This window comes from Mastomys coucha, unplaced genomic scaffold (genome assembly GCF_008632895.1).
Source record: "Mastomys coucha isolate ucsf_1 unplaced genomic scaffold, UCSF_Mcou_1 pScaffold23, whole genome shotgun sequence".
Taxonomy (NCBI): domain Eukaryota; kingdom Metazoa; phylum Chordata; class Mammalia; order Rodentia; family Muridae; genus Mastomys; species Mastomys coucha.
Window position 1 is genome coordinate 37,066,390 of NW_022196906.1, and position 21,271 is coordinate 37,087,660.

At 45.1% G+C, this 21,271-nt stretch overlaps 2 protein-coding genes and 1 pseudogene across 6 annotated transcripts in view; 1 reads left to right on the forward strand and 2 right to left on the reverse strand.

Annotated features, from left to right (window-relative positions):
- Positions 1-713: 713 nt before the first annotated feature.
- Positions 714-8,405, reverse strand: Tlcd5 (TLC domain containing 5). Of its 3 annotated transcripts, none has more exons than XM_031344559.1 (3): positions 8,209-8,405; positions 5,233-5,347; positions 714-3,778 (listed from the first exon to the last, which is right to left on the reverse strand). In XM_031344559.1, exon 3 carries the CDS (start codon positions 3,672-3,674, stop codon positions 3,240-3,242), a length of 435 nt encoding a protein of 144 aa, XP_031200419.1. In that variant the 5' UTR covers positions 3,675-3,778; positions 5,233-5,347; positions 8,209-8,405; the 3' UTR covers positions 714-3,239. The 3 variants fall into 3 exon arrangements, with proteins under 3 accessions (XP_031200419.1, XP_031200417.1, XP_031200418.1); XM_031344557.1 differs by having other exon boundaries at positions 5,233-5,432; XM_031344558.1 differs by lacking the exon at positions 5,233-5,347.
- Positions 8,406-10,373: 1,968 nt separating this feature from the next.
- On the forward strand, positions 10,374-10,733 carry LOC116073761 (annotated as a pseudogene).
- A 5,115-nt stretch (positions 10,734-15,848) lies between these two features.
- Positions 15,849-21,271, reverse strand: part of Pou2f3 (POU class 2 homeobox 3) — an 85,023-nt gene continuing 79,600 nt past the window's right edge. For all 3 annotated transcript variants that reach the window (XM_031344616.1, XM_031344615.1, XM_031344617.1), the window contains 3 exons: positions 20,520-20,586; positions 19,182-19,317; positions 15,849-17,015 (listed from right to left, as the gene is read on the reverse strand). In XM_031344616.1, the coding sequence (XP_031200476.1) occupies positions 16,976-17,015; positions 19,182-19,317; positions 20,520-20,586 (243 nt within the window). In that variant the 3' untranslated portion in view covers positions 15,849-16,975. The remainder of the gene's footprint in view (positions 17,016-19,181; positions 19,318-20,519; positions 20,587-21,271) is intronic.

Sequence of the window (21,271 nt, forward strand, 5' to 3'; positions counted from 1 at the left end):
CTCATTATAACTGTGCCACTAAGAGTCTACCTTCAAGAGTATACCTTGCCTTCAATAGAGCCAAGCAAACCAAGGCCACTTCCCTAGGTCATACATAGCCTAGGAAGGTGGTACCAGTTACCCAATCCCTGGACATGCAGTTTCCAGTGGAAGATCCTCGAGGCCACATTTATCCTTATTCACTGTTTCAATGTGCTTATTAAAGACCTGCTGTATCCAGGACTGTTATAAGCATCAGAAATCCACTCACTGTCTAGCTGGTTATGGTACCTTACACCTTTACTCCCAGCACTTGGAAGGCTGAGGTAGGAGGATGACTTGTGAGTTCGGAGGCAGGCTACGTAGTGAGTTTCAGGCCAGTCTGTGCTACAGAGTAAAGCCCTGTCTCTAAAAAGGGGAGTAGGAATGAGGACATAGCTCAGTGGTAGACTACTGGTCTAGCATGCCTGAAACACTGAACACTGGCGGGGGGTAGGAGTGGGGGAGCAACTGCTCAAACAGGTGGTAAAGTCAGAATATTATTCTTCCTCTTTTAGGCAAACTATTTTCTGCTCTGCTTATGTGCTGATTGCTATCTTCCATATAAAAAGTAGGAATGACTAATGCTAAAGTGCAAATTACTGTCACCACTAAGTAGGAATGGATGTCAACATTTCTACAAGACAGAGGCTTTTCTTCCTTGGCAAAACCTCAACAAAGGTATGAAGGCAGACTCTGGGTTTATATAAAGTTATTTTATTTTTATAAAATTTAGTACAAATCATTTTGAAATATAAATCTTTCTTGAGCAATATCAGGGATGATTACACAGTAATTCAAATGCAAGTGAGTGTTCCCTTTTGTGTCTGGGGACACATTGCACACTAATCTGCCCTTCATTTACCTGTGTTGTAAAAACAGGCAACCTCTTAACTGCTGAGTCATTTTCACGGGGGTTTCTAATCTCTGAATTTCCTCATAGTTACTAGTTGGACCATCAAGAGGAGCTGAAATGAGGAATTCCTCCCCGCTTATCACTTGTTCAGGTGTCGTTATCAAAAAATAAATAAAAACCTACAGGCATTCCCTTGAGTTTGCCTCAAACAGAAAGATCCACAATCCTTTACTTCTGAGGAGGGAGGGAGAAAGGAACCAGTATTAGATTAAGCCTGCTCACTTGTCTGGTCTGGAGCAGGTTACGTGGTGCCAAAATACGAAAGCCAGTTTTGTTTTGTTTCTTTATGCCTGTGTGCCAAGCCACTCTTTTTGACTCTGCTTTTGCTGAAATCAGCATTCCCCAGTTTCCAGTTCTGCCCACAATTTTTCTGGAAAGGAACACACCACCAGCATATCCAGGACACAAATCAGAGAAAAGGGGGCGTGGTGCTGTCTGTCCAGAAAACAAAAACAAAAGCCCAACAGCTAGAAGATACCTCTTCAGCTATGTAACAGTCACCTTAAAGGTCCCACTGTTAAAACTATCTTTCCATTTGCAAGAATGTCTATGTTTCCAACCTTCCCCATGACTGGTTTCTGCAGCTAATGTTGCTCATTGGGTTAGTGTCCCCAGTGACTATAGAATGGACTGACACTACTCTCTGACCTTTAACCTTGCTTCTTTAGTAGCACCATTTCCTGGCTTACCACCTGAATTAACCAGTCACCATTGATCTAAATGACATAGTAAAGATAACAAATACATCAACAGATAACACTTTTTTCCCCCATTAAAGCCCTACTTTGGAGCCAGGCATGGTGGCACAGGACTTAATCCTAGCACTGAGGAAGCTTGAGCTAGAGAATAGAGAGTTCAAGGCTAGCTGGATCTATACAAACAAGACTGTGTCTCGGAAGAAGGGAAAAGGTGATTTAAAGGGGGGGGGGGGAACTTACCTAAAACAAAGAAAAAGGAAGAAAGGAAGGAGGTAAAGGAAGAAGGAAGGAAGGTAGGTAGGAAGAAAGGAAGGAAATAGCCCAAGGCCATTACATACATTAAAATCTTTGGTTCTAGTTTGCAGTATGTACCAGGAGCTGAAACCTGAACTCCATCTCAAGTACAGTGGAATCCACATGGTAAATCCCCGTGGAATTTAGCCATGGCCTCTCATGCCTAGCAGATTAATTCACAAAAGCCCTGAGAACTGGCATACTTTTCCTGGTAGGGCAGAACCCGTACAACTGGACCAAGTAAATCTAAATCTACCCACATCTCATTCATCTTGCATCCAAAGCACTAGCTCTACAGTTTTTGTGCACACAGAGTTAACACAGGAATCCTGAGCTGCTGTCCTTGCAAAAGCCTGCTTGTAATGTCGGAGAGGGCTCCCACCAGAAACTGTTAAGATTGCCTCACTGCTCCTAAACTGTTTCTGAAACACTATGGCTTATGACAAATGACTGCTTTGTGGAATCTTGAATGTTGCCTCGTGCTACTGAGAAGGTGCCTACATGACCTATTGCCGTAAAAGCTCGGAACACTGAGTGTTTGATGACTTTCCTGTGTGTTGTCATGAATCACTCCTGTATATCCAAGTAGGCGACTAGAAGCTAGTGCTTAGATCCCATGAGCTTTGGCAAAGGTTCCTTTTCCCTTTGCTGAGGCTTCTCTGTATCCTTTCATCGTCATAGATGAAAGCCCCGAGTCTTCATGATGAATCATGGAAGCCAGGGGTATCCTTGGGAGAAGCCAAGGGTGTCCTTGGAAACCTCTGACACAGTCAGTGAAGAGAGGCTCAGTGAGAAGTTCCTGCCATTGCTAGCTTCACTCCTACTGTTCTGTCCCTCTTGGCATAACAGCTTCCATTCACTTGAGTGCCTAACCTATGCCCTTTCCTGAGAGTCCCTCCCTTCACATGGGATGAACATATTTAAAATGTCTCATGGAAACCGGAAGTGTGGGAAAGAGTTATTTCCAAAAGAACGAGAAACAGCACTGATTTGACTCAAGTTCTTTTCAAAGCTGTCTGAATATCAAGGCCTCCAATGACAGGGACCCAAAACCAAGTGACAGTGTTCATCACTGTACAGTTCTGCTTGTCAATCACTGAGGGTGTACAAGTACCACTAGAGGAGTAGGTGTTTCAAGACTGCAGATGCTTAGCCTAGAAACTGACCAAAGTCATGAACATACCTTTAGCCCTTATTCAAAACCTAAGTGCTCTCTCTATAAGCTTGCTTTTTAAGCCCTATAAACTCAGCTTTTTCTGACCCTGGTCCCATGGCCAATTCAACCCAATCCATTGACTGGGACCAAGCCTTAACTAGTGTATCTTGAGATGCCCATTGTGTCTTAGCTGTCGCTCCTCATTCCGTCTGCTTCTCCACGCATGGTACTTCTTGATGCTTTTCTTCCACGCAAAGCGCCAGATGCTCACCATGAAGCACCAAGACACAGCATACATCGCCACACCCCCAACCTTCACAAACCACTTGGGGGTGGGTGAGACCATTTCGCAGAAAAGGAGATGAGCACCCACACCGATCCTCACACCAGTGAACAGAGCCACAAAGAGGAAGTCCACCACATCCCCCGTGAAACTGTGATAGTGGCCAGTTTCCCGGAGAAACCATCGCATCTGGAGCAGTGGGTTGGTGATCTCGCTTCCAAAGAGAACAGCATTGACCTCTGTACCCGACTCCCCAAGTGCTAGGGCCATGATGATCCCCAGGATGCTCAGTGTGTGATGAGCCAACATCAGGGCACCCTCAGACTGGAAATAGATGCACCAGCCCAAGTCGAAGATGAAGTAACCCAAGGTAAGACACAGAACGTGAACTTGGAGAGGTGTGTTCGGTGAGCCTGAAACAGATCAAGACAGAAGACAACATGGCTAGCAACTGGACCTCCTGCATAGGGTCTTCTGCCACTGTCTCTCAAACCTTTCTGATCCATTAAAGAAGCCAAAAGCAGTGACAGACTCAATCTTTTTAAAAATGATAACAATAAAACAAAACCTAAAATCTAGCTTTATGATCTCAGTGCTCAGGTGGTGGAGGAAGGACCAGGGCAAGGCTAGCCTGGGCTACACAGGGAGTCAGGGCCAACCTGGGTTATCTGAGAGCCTGTCTCCAAAAGACAAACAAACAAACTTAGCATCTAAAATGGTGGCCTTCTTGTTTTGCTTTTATTTTTGTGTTTTGAGACAGGGTCTTCCTGCTACTTGCTATCTAGGTAAGGCTGGCCTGGAATTTTCAACAGTCTCCCTGGTTCAGCCTCCAAGGCTGTGGATTACAGACAGGGTCTACAGAGTAAACACAATGCAAACCTGGGCAGGAAGACCCGGTCTCAGAAGACCATTAGGAAAAGCAATAAAATAGTAATAAAACTTCAAAGACATCAATGAATGATTTGATTGTTCAACCACAGCATCCTTCCTATGGAAGAATATAAAATACTTACTTTGTTGTTTCAGTGAATATTTAACTCTCTCCTTTTTAACCATCTACGGGTCTGTTTCCAGACCCTTGAGCGACTCTGTCATACACGTCATATTCATTTATTAATCTAGAGAATTAGGTTATTAGACACTGGCAACTCTAACCCATCCTGAAAGTAGACTCCAGAGAGAATTTCCAAAGTAGAGTGTCCTCCTGTCCAAGAACATGCAGGACAAAGACCTGACATATTTGAGATCACTAAGAACCCTCAAATAAAACATAAAACTTAAGAATTTATTTCATTTCAATTTGATAGAAAGATTACAAATTTGAGGCCAGCTTGGGCTATAAAACAAGAACCTGCCTTAAAGGGGGTGGGGCGGGGGGAATCAACAACAAAGTTGTACGAGCTTATGATCCCAGCTGCTCAGCAGGCCGAAGCAGGAGGATTGTAAATTCAAGGCCAGCTTTGACTACAGAGTGGGTAGCCAGGCCAGCCTGGTCAATTTAGTGAGACCCTCTCAAAAAACAAACAGCCAAACAGATAGATCAATAGATAAACAAACAAATAGATAAGAAAACAGAGAAGAGATCAGGTTCACAGCCAAGTGATAGAACATTGTCTAACATGTTCATAGCCCTACATTCAATCCCCAGTAACAAAAAAAAGCAAGAAAAGGAAAGAACCCCCGCTGCACAAAATGGTTACAAAAAGCAGAACCTGGACCTACACAATCTCAAAGTTGACAATGAGGACTGCAATACAAATTATTAGAATGGGAATTATTCTTTAATGTTACACAAATTTTAATTTTTTTTTCAAGTCCCTAAATCATAAATCTCTTAGGAAATATCTCTAATGTCCCTTCTACCTACCTGGGTGGGTAAAAGGCCAAGGGCCATCGATGAAGCCAATATAAGCAGACAGGCCTATAGAGAGGACTCCATGGGTGAAGGTCACCAGCCGACAGCTCCACTCACAGCTTCGGTGCTTATTCAGGCAGCAGAAAGATGTATAGAGTGAGAGCCAGCCACCCAGGCTGCACAGCACCCGCACACACAGACCTACTGCCATCCTATGACAGAAAAGACCAAAGCCAGGAGAACAAAGAATGTACCCCAAGAAAACAGAAGCTGCCTGTTTTGTGCACATGCCTAAATTGCTACTATAAAATAGTATGAAGACAGGGCCTGCACTGAAACTGTTCACTACATATGAATCCAAAACTTTTCTATGTAAATGTGGCTGTGTTTATAACTCTATACCCACTAGAGATCTGATGTTGCCACCTGATGCAAGCTGTGGCCTGGAAACCAGCAACCGTTACCTGAATCTTTAAGGTAACTCCATACTCAACTAATGATGACCAAATATCTATCAATAGTAACCTTTCAGAGATTACCTACTTTGGACAGTGATACACGGTCTATGAAGCACATGTATCTGGGAATGTGCTCACACTTCACAAATCCCAGAGCTAGCCAGGCATAGTGGTGTGTGCCTATAATCCATGCTACTCAGGAGGCTGAGTTGAGAGGATGTCAAGTTTAAAGTCAGTTTGGTCTACATAGCAGGTTCAAGATCGGCCTGGGCTATTTACAGAACAAATGAGAAAAGACTTGGGGTATAGCTCAGTGGTAGGGCACCTTCCTTTCACATGTGGCACCTTAGGTTCAATCCCCCAGAATCACACACACACACACACACACACACACACACACACATACAGGGGAGTGAAGAGAACTCAGTTGGTAAACCTGAGAACCTGAGTTCGAGCTCCAAATCCATGTAAAAAAAGCCAAGCACGGCAGTGCATGCTAGTAACCTCAGTGCTGGGGAAATAGAGACAGATGAATTCCTGTTGAGAAACCCTATCTCAAAAGGCCAGGTAGGCTGGGCAGTGGTGGCACACTCCTTTACCCAGCACTTGGGAGGCAGAGGCAGGTGGATTTCTGAGTTCGAGGCCAGCCTGGTCTACAGAGTGAGTTCCAGGTCAGCCAGGACTACACAGAGAAACCTTGTCTCAGAAAAAAAAAAAAAGGCAAGGTAGACAGACAGAGATTGAGGAATACCACTAGAGGTTGACCTCTGGCCTCCGTGTGTGTGTGTGTGTGTGTGTGTGTGTGTGTGTGTGTGTGTGTGTGCGCGCACACACTCAAGCACACAAAGGCAAAGCTCTCATAAATAAGTAAATAAATAAATAACTACCACTTTGGTTTCTGCTAGAAGTCACATGACACCAGGCATTTTAATGTGGTTAAGCTGAAACTAAATTTGGCAGCGGTCTGGATTTGGGTCATAGGTTTATCAGTCAAAATCAAAACTTGAGGCAAATGTAAATAGAGAGTCAAACAAAGAGTCCAGACATCTTGGAAGGCATCCCAACCCTGTTATTTATCAACAAGGAAGCAAAAAGATTTTAAGTAAATGTTGAGATGCAAAAATATCCTTAAGGCATTTATTCAGTTAAAAGTGAAGCAAGGTAGCTGATAAATGCCTATAATCCCAGCACCGGGGCAGCAGAGGCAGGAGGATTGCTCAGAGGAGCATATCAGCCTGGTCAACACAGAGAGTTCCAGGCCTGATAGGGCTACACAGTAAGACCTGGTTTCAAAATGATAGATAGATGAATGCATAGATAGATAGATAGATAGATAGATAGATAGATAGATAGATAGATAGATAGATAGATAGACCGTAAAGTCAGAAAACTTACATTTTAGAATTTTTGCTAATACATTTAAACAATAATCAACACTGAGTTACTTTAGACATACAGAAGAGACACCAAAAAGGACTGATATGTCCTTATTAATATACATTAGCTCCTCCGTTGAAAGTACAAATAAGAAAAGAAATCCCAAACACGTCAAGTACGCTTCTCATCTCTGCAGGAATTCTCTGCATGGCTGCACTTAGCCGCTCACCCTTTTCTGACAAATGCAGACCAACACCCCTCAATACACAAGCCACTCCCAGGAATGTTATCCGGAGAGGGCTTGGGCAAAGGGCAAGTTTTGTCCAGCTTTCCTGAGAAATCAGGTTCCCATTCAAGAAAACAGTAGGTGTCCATCAGAAACCTGTACGTGGGGAAATCTCTTTAACCTGAAGAATGTGTTTAAACTAAAATTAGGGAAGGGGGGGGGGAGGTCAATTCAGTTCTAAGACACATTTTCTGAAACTTCTAGGCCAATCTTCAGAGTAAAGGCCAGACATACAAAGTACCCGAGTGAAAAGCGCTGTCCCTCTTACTTCCTTTCAAAGGCCAGGGTCACTGGCCAGTAAGGCGGATCAGCTGATTGGGACTCGGCGATTAGTATTTTTAGAGTCCTCTTCTCTGAATCCTAATTCCCTGGCCCAAGAGAGAAAACAGTAGCCCATTTACAAACACTCCAGTAAAAAGGCAGGCATTTGTAAACGGCAGGCACAGCTCTGTGACCTTGAGCCTTCGTGTCCGGTGTGGGGTCTGGGAGGTTCCCAGGCCCTCGAAGCTCAGTGCCCCGGCTCCCCCATCCCAGAGAGCCGCGGCGCTGGGCGAGCGCCTGGCTCCGGGCCTCGGGTGAGCTGCAGCAGGGGACTCCGAGCCAGCAACAAGGTCGCATCCCCCGGGTGGGGGTTGAGGGGTGGGGAACGTGCTCAACTCCTCGACCACGCCCGACTTCTAACCCAGATCGTCCCATCCCTGGACCGTTATCTAGGCATCCAGCCGGGTGCCCAAAGCTTGGCGTAGAGAGGCCCCGGCACCCCGGGGCAGAGGAGCCCGCGCGCATCTGGCCGCCCGCCCGCTCCTTCCCCGCCTGCGCCAAGGGCAGGCCAGTGCCCATCCCTCCGGCACAGGCGAACGTTGTTACCTGGCGGAGCGCACCGGGAAGCCTCCGGCGCCCGAGCGCCCACAGTCCAGGGCTCAGATCGCGGCGACAGGAAGCTGTAGAGGGAGGGGGGAGACGAGGCGGTGACGGCCGCGGAGGAGGAGCCGGGGGTCTAGGGGCACCTGCTGGCTGGGAGGACAGAGCGCAGATTGGATGCTGGGCCAAGGATGGAAGCAAGATGGAGGGTCCTACTTTGGATAGGGATGAGAAGGATGATTTGTTGGCGCTCGTTTGTTGTCTGTTTAAATCATTGTAGAGCTGTAGACGTAGAGAGTGTCTGGCTTCTTAGTGGTGAAACGTTAGCCTAAGGCGCAAGGCCCTGAATTCAACCCCTGGTACTCTATCTCAATAAATCCTGATCCACTCTGCCATCTGTGAGATGGAACAGGCTCTTCAGTAAGTATGCACTGCGCACCTACTATGACCGTCTTTGATCTCCCACTTAAATCTGAATAGTGAAACAAGCACACTGAGTGTCAGAAAAGTACTTAAGCCTGGGAATTACGTTGATCTCTTTTTAGCACTGTCCCTAACTGGGCATAAACATGAGGTTTAAAAGTAAGGGGTTGGAGAGATGGTTCAACAATTAAGAGCCTTGGCTGCTCTTGCAGAGGACTAGAGGTCCATGTCCTGCACCCATGCACACAGCTGCCTCTAACGCTAGCTCCGAGGATCCGACGCCCTCTTCTGGACTCTAGGGACAACACACCCATGTGTGCACAAACTTGAAGACTTTTTAAAAGTTAATTCCGCTTGATTAATTTCAATTTTAAAATTAATTCCGCTTGATATGCAGTTGGGCAAGTTAAGTCTAAGCCTCCTTCTTCATCCACAGAATGGGGGCGGATGAAGTGCCTCTTCCCTAGATTATTATCAAAATTTGAAAAGGTTACATTAATAACCTTTAGGAGCAATAAGGACATGGAAGTCCATATAAATATCATCTATTATCTTTATTTAACTTTAAAATATTCTCTCCCAGGCCCTTGGTCCTGTGAAGATTCTATGCCCCAGAGTAGGGGAATGCCAGGGCCAGTAAGCAGGAGAGGGTGGAGTGGCGAGCAGGGGAAGGGGGGGAGGGAACAGGGGTTTGTTCTTGTTGTTGTTTTTTGGGTTTTTTTTTTTTGAGGGAAAACTGGGAAAGGAGAAATCATATGACATGTAAATAAAGAAAATATCTAATAAAAATATATTTTTAAAAGAAAAAAATAAAATAAAATATCCTCTCCCAATACTGGGATTAAACCCCACGCAGGCTAGACAAATGCTCTACCACTAAGCTGTATTCCTGGGCCTTTATTTTATTTTTTAGACAAATTGTTGATTCTCTCTGGGTCTGAGGATAGTGAGTTTGAAGAAGTATGAACATAATGTTGTTGTATATGCCTGTAGTCTCAGCATCTGGGAGGCTGAAGTGGGATAATTGTAAATTAGAGGCTAACCTGCATACTTTGTCTCAAAATTAAAACACACACAACAGGGGCTGGGTCTCCACTACAATAATGAGGTGAAGGGGGAAGCTTTTTGATCAAGGCTGAAGATGATAGGGTGCTAAGGAGCCCAGAAGTGGAGCTCTTTAGAAGAGATGTGTTTAGATAATGTGTAAGAATTGTAAATGTTCTCATTCTGGTCATTTATTGTGCTAACCCTTCAAAGGTAAACATGACACTGTTTTTGCCTGTTTCTCGAGAACCTAGTATGGTAGAAGTATAATCAAGGTGTGATGGTTGAATTAATGAAGGAGTAACTCAGTTGGGATGGTTCACACCTGTAATCCCAGCACTCAGGAGATGGAAGCAGAAACTTTAAGGACCCAAGGTCATTCTCGGCTACATAGCAAATTCAAACCCGTTTGGGCTACAGGAAACCTCTCTTAAAAGGAAGAGAAACCAAAATTAATAGAAAAACTGCATTCGAAGCAGCACAGGTGACTGCCTAAGCTCGTTGGTCATCAGCACTACTGGGAATGCTGGAAGGTGATTTCAAAACACCCATGGACAGACTACATCTAAAATATTGTGATCCAGGAGGTCTGGATATGGGGCAGGAAAAAGTGTGTTTTAAAATCTGCCTGGGCTCGTTTTTTTTTTTTTTTCCCCAACATCTTAGTGAGACTGCAGTGGTCCACCCGCTCTCTGAGCTTCGCCATGCCTTCCAAAGACAACAGGAAGAAAGATGCCGGAAAGTTGGCCAAAAAAAGACAAAAACCCAGTAAATAAATCTGGTGGTAAGGCCAAGAAGAAGAAGTGGTCCAAAGGCAAAGTTTGGGATAAGTTGAACAATCTTGTCCAGTACAACAAACTCTGAAAGGAAGTTCCCAACTATAAGCTTATCACTCCAGCTATGATCTCAGAGAGACTGAAGATTCGCGGTTCCTTGGCCAGGGCAGCCCTCCAGGAGCTACTTAGTAAAGACTTATCAAGCCGGTTTCAAAGCCCAGAGACCAAGTAATTTACACCAGAAACACAAAGGGTGGAGACGCCCCAGCTGCTGGTGAAGAAGCATAAACAGGTTCAATCAGCTGTACATTTGGGAAAATAAGACTTTATTGAATAAAAAAAAAAATCTGCCTGGGCTCATTCAGAGGATTAGTCACACTTAAGAGCCACTGCTGTCAGAGAACCTCAGCTGTCTTGATGGCAGTGCCAGGTATCTGGCCAAGGTTTTTGCCTTGAGTGGCTAAGAGGAAGCCTGCAGTGTTCTGAGCAAGGCTATGCTCTCCCAATTTTTGTAGTTCAGTACATGGTCTTGAACCAGAGAAAGATCACCAACAAAATCAACATCTCCCAGCCATATACCAGACACACACAGCCTCAGAACCTAACTCTATACGTACTTTGGAATCTGCATGTTTAACAGTGATTCTCTGGTAGTGCTGACCATTAAACCTAGGGCTTGGACATACTAGATGTACCACTGAGATACTATATCCAAGCCTTGGGCAGCGATTCACAATCTCTCAAAACAGAACTATTTATAAATCGAGTTTTAAATACTAGTGTCAAACACCCCAAAACAAGAAAATCCAAATATCAGTGTGCACATCAATTGCTGGTAGCTCCCTAGGTGATTTCAGTTTGCTACCAAAGTCAAGCACAGGTGCTCCAGAGGCATTTGGCCAAAATGAGTTAAAATCAGTGTGAGGGCGATTGGAGAAGCATCCTGAGACAGACCAGATATCAGTGAGATCCAAGACACAGCAGGACTATAAGCAACCCCAACCCTTTGTTTGGTTTTGCTCAACATTTTTGTTTTCATTCCAGTCTGTTGAGCTGAGACTTTCTTCTTGCTGCCTCTGTGTTCCACAAAAGAATGAACTCGTAAGGACTTAAGGAGTCTACAGGTTCCAGTCAGGAAAATGTCTTTTCTTCTAAGGATAATGGACCTTTATACAAAAGGGACTGTGGTTCTGAAGTCAAACTTTATTATTTGAAATGAAAAGGTACTGATTTATCTTTTAAAAAGTTGGGGGTTTTTTTTTGGCTTTTCGAGACAGGGTTTCTCTGTGTAGCCCTGACTGTCCTGGAACTCACTCTGTAGGCCAGGCCACTGCCTGGCTTTAAAAGGTTTCTTATGTTTATGGGTGTCTTGCCTGCAGGTGTTTCTGTCCACTACATTCATTGCTGCAGAAAGCAGAGGGTGGAGTCAGATTCTCTGGAACTGGGGCTACAGATAGTTGTGAGATGACATGTGGTATTAGGAACCAAACTTGGGTCCTCTGCAAGAGCAGCTAGTGTTGTTAATCTACTGAGCCTTCTCTCCAGCCCCCAGAACTATATTAATTTATCTTTAGTCTACCTCTGCTCTCCCAAATCAGTGGTGTCCCACATCCTTAGGACAAGCAGAGGGCAAAGCTTTCCACTAAGGTCAGCACAAGGACAATGATGATGTTGGACTACAGATGCCGTTGTAAAATGTTGTCATAATGCACAAGCCATTGTTACAAGTCCTTTGACTGTGGTCATTTATGTAGGCTAAACTCTACCTTAGAGTCCCAATTTACCATTGAGGAATTAAGGCACAAAGCTGTTCAAGGGTTCCCAAGGTGATATGCTTGGTAGAAAGGAGTTGGGCACGAACTCAGACAAGATGATAGGGACATGCTGAAATATGGTACCTGGAGTCAGGGTGGTGGCACAGGGGCATCAGGAGCTCAAGGCCATTCTCAACTACATAGTGTGTTACTTCTAGCTTAGACCAGCTGGACCAATTCATAAATTACAGGGTTTGTTGGTGTTGGTGTTGGTGTTGTTTTTGGTTTTTCAAGACAGGGTTTCTCTATGTAGCCCTGGCTGTCCTGTAACTCACTCTGTAGACCAGGCCAATATTTTTATTTTGTACATGAAAAGTTCTCTGTTCTTATCCAGACTCATCTCAAACAACCAAAAAAGCAACATTAATGACAACCAGCAATATAAGAGAAAAAAAAAGGAAGTTGTCTCTGCTTGACACACATTCCCCACATGTGTATACTACATTTCTGCATGCACAGTCACTTTCTCAGTGAAGGGCTTCCTAAACTGTGACACACACACACACACCTCTGGTCCCTGGTTATGTATTTTCTTACTGATAAAGTTATATTTACAGCAAAGAATTGTCCTAAAATAAATTAATAAACTTCTTGATGGTTTTCCTACCAGAAATGCTTGACTTGTATACTATAGATAAAATGCAGGGTATCTTGTAAGAGTTTCTCTGCTGAAAGGGGGTTTTGAGTAAATAAGTTTACAATTCCCTAGTTTAGATTCCCTGTGTGCAACAGTATTTGAGACAAGGTCTAACTCAAGCCGAGGATCACCTTGAGCTCACTATTATAGCCAAGATTGGCTTTTAACTCCTGATTCCCCCTGTCTCAGTCTCCTGAGTGCTATGATTACAGGCATGTGCTGCCATGCCTGGCTTTAAACTTTTACCTGCCCTATTATGTGCAAGTATCAATGCTAGTCATTAGAGACAGCAGAGAATAGAACAATCCAGGGGGACAGAGGCATCCCAGAGATATGCCAGAGTGTCCATGGCAGAGGGTCCTGTGCCTGGACATCTGGGGCTAGAGGCAGGTTTCCTGACTCATGTTCTCTCCTGGGTTGGACCCATGGTTCTTCCTTTGTCTCAGAGGGTGGCCATAGTGGCACAAGCTTGTAATCCTACTACCTGATTTCTCAGTAGCTTGGGTCATGCTGATCTACATAGAATGGTGTACCAGGCTAATCTGTGCCAGAACAAACAAATAAAAGATCAGACAGAGTCTGAGCTACATTGTAGTACTAGGCCATCTAAAGCAAGACCCTTCTGTAAATAACAGGCAGGCAGGCAGACAGTTAGAAGACAGACAGTATGAAATGATCAGCACTCCCAATCTTTTCTTCCTTTCTTTGCACTTCCACACTGGTTGATATTGCTCTTAGGTACTTGTCTCTTAGATGCTCCTAGATGAAGCAGCTAAACATACACACACACACACACACACACACACACACACACACACCACCTTCCATTAAACTTCTTTGGAATTATGAAGTTTTACATAATCCTGCAGCTATGAGTGCCAAGTCCATGCCCACCTCCAAGTTTGCAGAATTCTGCTCAGCAAATGGGCAATGAATTAAAGGCTAGACCTAGCTAGCTCTAACTCAAGGTAATCCACCTGTCTCTGACTCCCAAGAGCACCACCACCATTGTTTATTTTTTATACAAAATATGGACCAATGGATGAAAGCCAGAGTTTTGGATGGTGCAGGAAATGGTTTTCAATACCAACCAAGGCAGGATGTCAAGGGGCAGGAAAGGGTCAGCTCTGGCCTGTTGGCAGTATGCATGGATGTACAGTGATAGGCACAGATACTTTTGTAGTGTATTAAATCTATGCTGAGAATCCTTCTGTTGTCTCTCTGTCCCACCCTTCTCCCCCACACACACACATATGCACTTGCTTTGAACGCCTAGGCTCAACCAACCTTCCTACCTCAGCCTCCTATATCTCAGCCTCATGTATGGTTGTCTGTTGATTGGTTGTCTAGTTGGTTGGTTGGTTGGTTTGGTTTGGTTTTTGTTGTTGTTGTTGTTGTTGTTGTTGTTGTTGTTGTTTTTCAAGACAGGGTTTCTCTGTGTAGCCCTGGCTGTCCTGGAACTCATTCTGTAGACCAGACTGGCCTCAAACTCAGAAATCCACCTGCCTCTGCCTCCCAAGTTCTGGGATTAAAGGTGTGCGCCACCACCACCTGGCAGTTTGGTTTTTTGAGACACTGTTTTTTTTTTTTTTTGTCTGGCTGTCCTAGAACTAGCTCTGAAGACCAGGATGACCTGGAACTCACAGAGATCAACCTGTTTTTGCTTCCCATGCACTGGGATTAAAGGCATGTGTCACCACTGCCTGGCTCTGCTCATCTCTTTTCTTTCAAAAGTAACCACTACTAACAGGACTTCCCCTATTTTATGGCCAACAACAGTAGACTTCTGGTGATCTGTGTGTAAGTTTCCCATGGGGGTGTTATTATTATTTGCAACAAATGTTTAATCCTATGATGGCTAATTTTGATTTGCAAATTCATTAGGTTTTGAGACATCTGAGACATTGGTTGGCAAGGCACACCCTCTGCCTGTGGTAATGTTTCCAGAAGAGGTCATGAGAGCTGAGACTTAAGGAATGAAGTAATCTGATAGAATCATAATGTGATGACATTAGTAGGGGTTGGCATTACTTAGGGGAGGAAGGTCTTTGAGGCTATCTAGCCATTGGTCCTGCCTGCAAACCCTTTGTAGTTTCCTTTCTGTGATGCTGAATTCCTTCACTCTGCCTTGCCCTTCCAGCTGTGGTAGACACCTCTGAACCATAAACTAAAAGATATCCTTCCTGCCTCAAGTTCTTCTGTCAGGCATTTTGATCACAGCTATGTGAAAGTAATACAAACCCAGATCCCTGTTTCTCCTCACCAGCAGTTATAGCTGTTCCTTCCCCACAGATCAATGTTTATTTTAGGAACTACAACTATTTACTTTTTTAATGAAGCTAGGTAACTGGTTGTGGTAGCTTCCAGGAGTGTGATCCTAGCATTTAGGAAGCTGAGGCTGGAGGATTGCAATGAGTTTAAGGTCAGTCTGGCTAAATAATGATACAGAGTGAGACACTACCTCAAAAAAACAACAACAAAAATCCTACCACCAACAAAAACCAACCTAGCAAAAAGTTCAACAATAGCTTCCCTACCCTTCAATCATCTCACTACATAGAAGATGTCTTCTCAAGCTGATATATATAGTCATTAAATTGTCCTCTGTGTTAAGCAACTTTTGCTTTCCATTGTAAATCATGACAGCGGAATAGTCAATATTTAGGATATGTGAGATAGATTAGCCTTGGCATCTTCAAGTGACATGACCTGAAATATTCACTATACTTCCTTCTAATAAAATGATGAACAATCTTTCATGCACTGGGCTCCCAAAGAAGGTCTGTCCCACAGGGTAGGAACGTTGAGTTATTTGGGGGCATCCCCAGAACCCACTTCATGTCCCAAATGGAACTATTTCCCCATCCATTCCCATTGCCGGTACTCACATCCTCCACCACCACCACCACCTCCCCCCCACACACAAAGGCACAGAACACTCCTCTGAACATCTCTTATTAACAGTGCCATAGTTTATGTCATTCCTGTACAAATATATTTAGAAACAGAGAGATTCCTTCGAGTCTCAACAGTTTCCTGGATATTCAGTCTTTAGAAAAAAAAAAAAAGATACCATTTCTGGGATGGCTTTCATGTGACAGCTTTACACACAGATCCACAGAAGGAGACTCCACATATAATGTCCCCCCTAAGTCAGCAGAACCCCAGCTCACATGGGAACTCTGTGGGGTATTCCATGCTTTGGTATCCCCCTCCTTTTCTAATGGAAGATAAAATAATTAGAGACATATTCAAAATTCACACCTGAGTTAAACATTTTGCTGGAAAATTACACATTAAAGAAAGGTCATAATGTAGAATAGGAAATGACTATGTACAAGAATGTGGCTATCACTTTTCTGTGGCCAGGAGAAAGGAGAGGGGACAGGACAAGGAGACCCACAGGGAACAGAGAAAAGACAAGTGTCCTGGAATTTGGGTACATATGGGCAACAGAAGAGTACCTGTGGATGGAGCAACATGGCCAGAGGGTAGTTCAGCCATTTGTGGAGAGGAAGGAATTTTGTTTTAGAAAAGGGAGTAAGGGCTGAAAGAAAATTGGGCAAAAATGGAGATTCCATGGGAAAACTGTGCTAATTTGACAAGATAAGGCTTTGGTGGAGATGTGAGATTTCAGTCTTTCCACAGAATTTGAATCAGTTCAGGATTATGGCTGAGGTCAGAGTCAAAGCCATAATCTACCCTTCTTGCAGTTTGGCACACCAAGCAAAAGGCTGTCTCAGAAGCCCACAGGTGAGCTGAAAACTAACAATGGCAGAATGCCCTTTCTCCAAGATGCGAAGCCATCAGGAGAGCATGGAGGGGACCACAGCAAGGCAGGCGAGCAGGGTAAACTCCCAGCGGGGTGATGAAGAGCCCAGGGCAAGAGTGTGGCCTTTGATCACAGTTAGGTTCTCCAGAGGCCCTGGATCGAGGAGAAGGCAAGGCTATGGGTTTGCTCTTCAGCAGCAGCCATTTCTCCTGCTCTTCTCAAAGTGTCTGTCCATACGTGGAAGGAATGAGTCTCTTCCTCCTTGCGGGAACCAGGGGCCAGGTGGAAAGGGAGGAAGGTTTTGGTCTCAGTGGAGGTAGGTGGGGTGATTCCAACGGTACCAGGATCTGGAAGGAAGAGAAAAACAGGCCAGAATCATGAGTTACAAACCTGACAGACAGGAATGGGGAGATGACAGCTAAACAGGCAGGCAGGGAGATCCTTAAATGGGTGAGAGAAACATCCTGGAAAAAGAGTAATGGCTGCACAACCTCGGGAATTTTATGGTGTATGAATTATATTTTCAATATTAAACTACTAAAATTATTTGGGTCTCTCACCCCCAGAAATTCTGACTTTCTAGTTATGAAACATCTAGACAATAGAAGCTAAATGCCTTGCTGAACTGACTGGATTCGGACAAGTGGATTCATCTCAAGTGCATGATCTATCACTCAACTTGGTTTGTTTGTGTGTTTAAGAAAGTCTCTTGCTGAGCAATGGTGGCATATACCTTGAATCTCAATACTTGGGAGGCAGGGGCAGGCAGATCTCTGAGTTAAAACCAGCCTGGTCTACAGAGCGAGTTTCAGGACAGCTAGGGCTACAGAGAGAAACCTTGTCTCAGAAAATAACAACAAAACAATACAGTGTGATGGTTTGTATATGCTCAGCCCAGGGAGTGGCACTATTAGAAGGTGTGGCCCTGTTGGAGTAGGTGTGGCCTTGTTGGAGTAGGTGTGTCACTGTGGGTGCAAGCTTCAAGACCTTCATCTTAGTTGCCTGAAAATCAGTATTCTGCTAGCAGCCTTCAGATGAAGATGTAGAGCTCTCAGCTCCTCCTGCACCAAGCCTGCCTCGATGCTGCCATGTTCCTACCTTGATGATAATGGACTGAACTTCTGAATCTGTAAGCCAGCCCCAATTAAATATTGTGCTTGTAAGAGTTGTCTTGGTCATGGTATCTGTTCACAGCAATAAAATCCTAAGACAGACAGGGTCTCATTATGTTTAAAACAGACTGCCACCAAATTCATAGTTTTCCTGCCTCAGGCTCTTGTATGCTGGGATTTCAAGTGTATACCACCTTGACCAAATTTCTTTTTTAAAAATGTATGTGTATACATCTGTGTGGTTGTTGGGCTAGGTTTGCCCCTCATAGGCTCATGTGTTTGAATACTTGGCTCATAGAGCACTATTAGGAGGTTTGGCATTGTTAGAGTAGGTGTGGCCTTGATGGAGGAAGTGTGTCATTGTAGGACTGTGCTTTGCAGTATCATATATGCTCAAGCTATGGCCAGTGTGGCATACAGTCTTCCTCTGCTGCCTTGGGTTGAAGATATAGAACTCTCAGCTCCTTCTCCAGCCCCATGCCTGCCTCGACTCTGCCCTGTTTCCCACCATGATGATAACGAACTAAACCTCTGGAACCGTAAGCCAGCCCCAATGAAAAGTTTCCCTTTATAAGAGTTGCCTTGGTCTCTTTGAAGCAAAAAAAAAAATCCTTAAGATAATCTGTGTGCACACATATGGAAGCCAGAGGTCAGCCTTTGGGTGTGATCTTTAGGAATGCTGCCCACTTTATTTGAGATAGGCTCTCTCAGTGGCCAGGAACTCAAAGGCTTCTATCCTCACTCCTAACCCAGCACCGGGATTAAAAGCACACTGCCACACCCGGCTGCAGTTCTGGAGTTCAGACTCAGTCTTCATGCTTGCAAGGCACCCACTTTACCAACTGGACTGTCTGCCCAGCCCCCCCACCTCTGTCTTCTTCTGCACCTGGGACGGTTCTCATAGCATCCCTTCTAAAGACACTTTTTCCAATAGTTTATTCACCTTGGGAGCTAAGGCCCGTTATACCTGCAGACTCCCAGGTATAACTGGGAGGCAGCACTTCTTTGTCTCCCTGTGCCAGCCATACCTGAAGGCCAGAGTTGGTCAGCGCCTGAGCTCCAGACTCAGGTCAGAATGTCCTGTGACTCGAGTTCCTGGTATGGAGTGCTCCTGAGCCCAGTGAAGGGCCTGATCATTTCTCACGTGAGCATTTGGAAATTTCCACCATTGAAGTGAGGATGGAAATTTTGGCTTTGTTGACATCAGCCCTTGCCAGGACTGCTCACTGGCTACAGCTTCTTTTTAAATCCTTGATCCCTGGGGGATGCAGTCCAGTCTCCCTCCTTCATCCATCCCCACTGCTACCCCACTTTCTGTTTCCAGTTCTCACCAATGGCACTGGCCCAGCTCCTCACATGCCCGTGAGCCTGCCAGATTCTTCCTTGCTGCCCTCTACTTACCCGGAGGAGTTAAAGCCGGAGGAGGAGTTCATTGCTGCTTTGGAGTTATTTTGAGATGCTGTCGGGCTGCTGGCATGGAGTCCTGAGCCAGGAGACGAAGGCCTGCTGTTGTTCCCAGGGGAACAGGATGACGTTACTAAGGACAAAGAGAGACAAAAACAAGGCCAAAATAATGCTGCTGGGTCTGGGGACCTTCCTGACACAGCCCTTCCAACACACAATTTCCTAATGGAATCCCCAAAGGGCACGCTACCCCCACCCATCTGCCCACCTTCCACCAAGTCAATAGCAAGGCCCACCCATCAGCCCATCCTTGGTGGGGCTCTCATTTCAAGTGCTCTCTGCAGCCCAGGCCCTCAGAGTAGTGTGGCTGGTTCTGGCAGTCCAAAACTTGCCAAACGCAGAGGACAGATGCCAAAAATCATCCTACTGTGGGACACACCCTGGGTGGGAGGGGAAAAGAATATGAAGCTTAGGAAAGGAAGAGGCATGGGAGAAAGCAAACCTGAGAGCAGAGGGACCTGCCAGAACCTTGCATTCTCTGACTCCAAAAAGAAAACACAGGTGGTTCCCTTGAAGGGGGCCCAGGCTTCCTCTGGGCCTTCCCTGGTCTACCCCAAAGCTCATTTTTATCCTCTGTAAAATGCTGGCTTATGGACTAAATAGATATTCCTTGAGTTGAGAACACCAACACGTGTTTCATGGACAGAGTGCCATATATTTTACTCTTCAAACTAAGATTTAAAAAAATAAATAGGACATACTGAGATTTACCCCACCATCTGAGGCAGCTACTAGCAATTCTAGAGAACAGCTGGGCATATGGCCACCTTACCAAGCTCTTTGAAATATTACAGGTACTTATGAAAAAATAGAGCCTTGGAAACATATTTGAAAACCCATCTTCCTCTGGCTTTCTGTAAAGCTCATTTTGGAATTCATTATACACCCTGAGTGCTAAGCCATGGGGTGACTGAAATTTAAAACAAACACTTGTTTAATCTTTGCTTTTTACAAGCATTTCCCAAACTTAAGTGATCATGGAACCCTGGTCTTTTCTATACTGATTTTTGATGTATTTCGAGACACACTGAGGGAATGCTGACTTAGGTTGAGTGATTTAGGTTGCTTTGTTTTGTTTCATTTGAGACAGGGTTTCTCTAGGTATCTCTGGCTGTCCTAAAACTGGCTTTGTGTACCCGGCTGGTCTTGAACGCCTGCCTCTGTCTCCCAAGGGCTGGGATTAAAGGTGTGTCCACCATTCCCTGGTCCTTTCAGTTTTAATATGTTATTTAGATTAATTCTCGTGGTGTCTGGAAACCCCATTTGAAAGCTCACCTGTTCCAGGCATAGTGCTGTGGACAGGAGGGACTGAGAGGGAGCCCAGAGACCCTGTGGGAGAGACCTGAAAAAACAAGAGAGGCTTGTGAGTGTCCACGCAACATCCCGTTTCTTCTCTCAGGACACTGAGCTAAAGGCTACAGAGAGCACTCTGCCTTCCTTGATGACCTCCTACTCCAAATTTTTCACCTTGTACTTCATAGGCAGACCTGTGGACTATGATGTACCAAACCCACTTCCGGCCTGCTGCGGAAGCTCCCTGGTACAGACACAGACCACTCCCCCTTCTTCTGAGGGCCCTGGCTAGCTTTCTCTGGTACCACCAGGGTGAAGGCTTGTCCGGGTGTCCTGGTGGTGAGAGGAGCAAGCCTCTGAGGCCCTTGTTCTGGCAGATACTGCCAGCGACCTGCTCCATTTCTACTTTCAGTGCTTGGGAGACTGAGGCAGGGGATGGCTGTGAGGTCTGAGTCAGCTACTGCTACATAACAAAACCCTGTCCGAGGGAGGGGGAGGAGGGGGGAGGAGAGAGGGAGGCGGAGGCGGAGGCGCGCGGGGGTGGGTTGAGGGGGGCGCAGACAGATACTTAAAGTGCTTGACTGTCAAGCCCGAGATCCAGAGTTCAGATGTCTAGCACCCGTGTAAATGCTAGGTACAACAGTCATAGCTTGTAATCCCATGCTGGGAAGACAAAGGCAAGAGGAGCCAAAATAAGGAACACGAGGCTCAGTGAAAGAACCTATCTCAAAAAA

Excerpts from the sequence above, each read along its gene's own strand:
- Tlcd5 (XM_031344557.1), bottom strand. The coding sequence starts at position 5,431 with ATGGCAGTAGGTCTGTGTGTGCGGGTGCTGTGCAGCCTGGGTGGCTGG. Across the intron at positions 3,779-5,232 it reads TTGGCCTTTTACCCACCCAG|GCTCACCGAACACACCTCTC; the intron begins GTAGGTAGAAGG and ends GATCTGTTTCAG.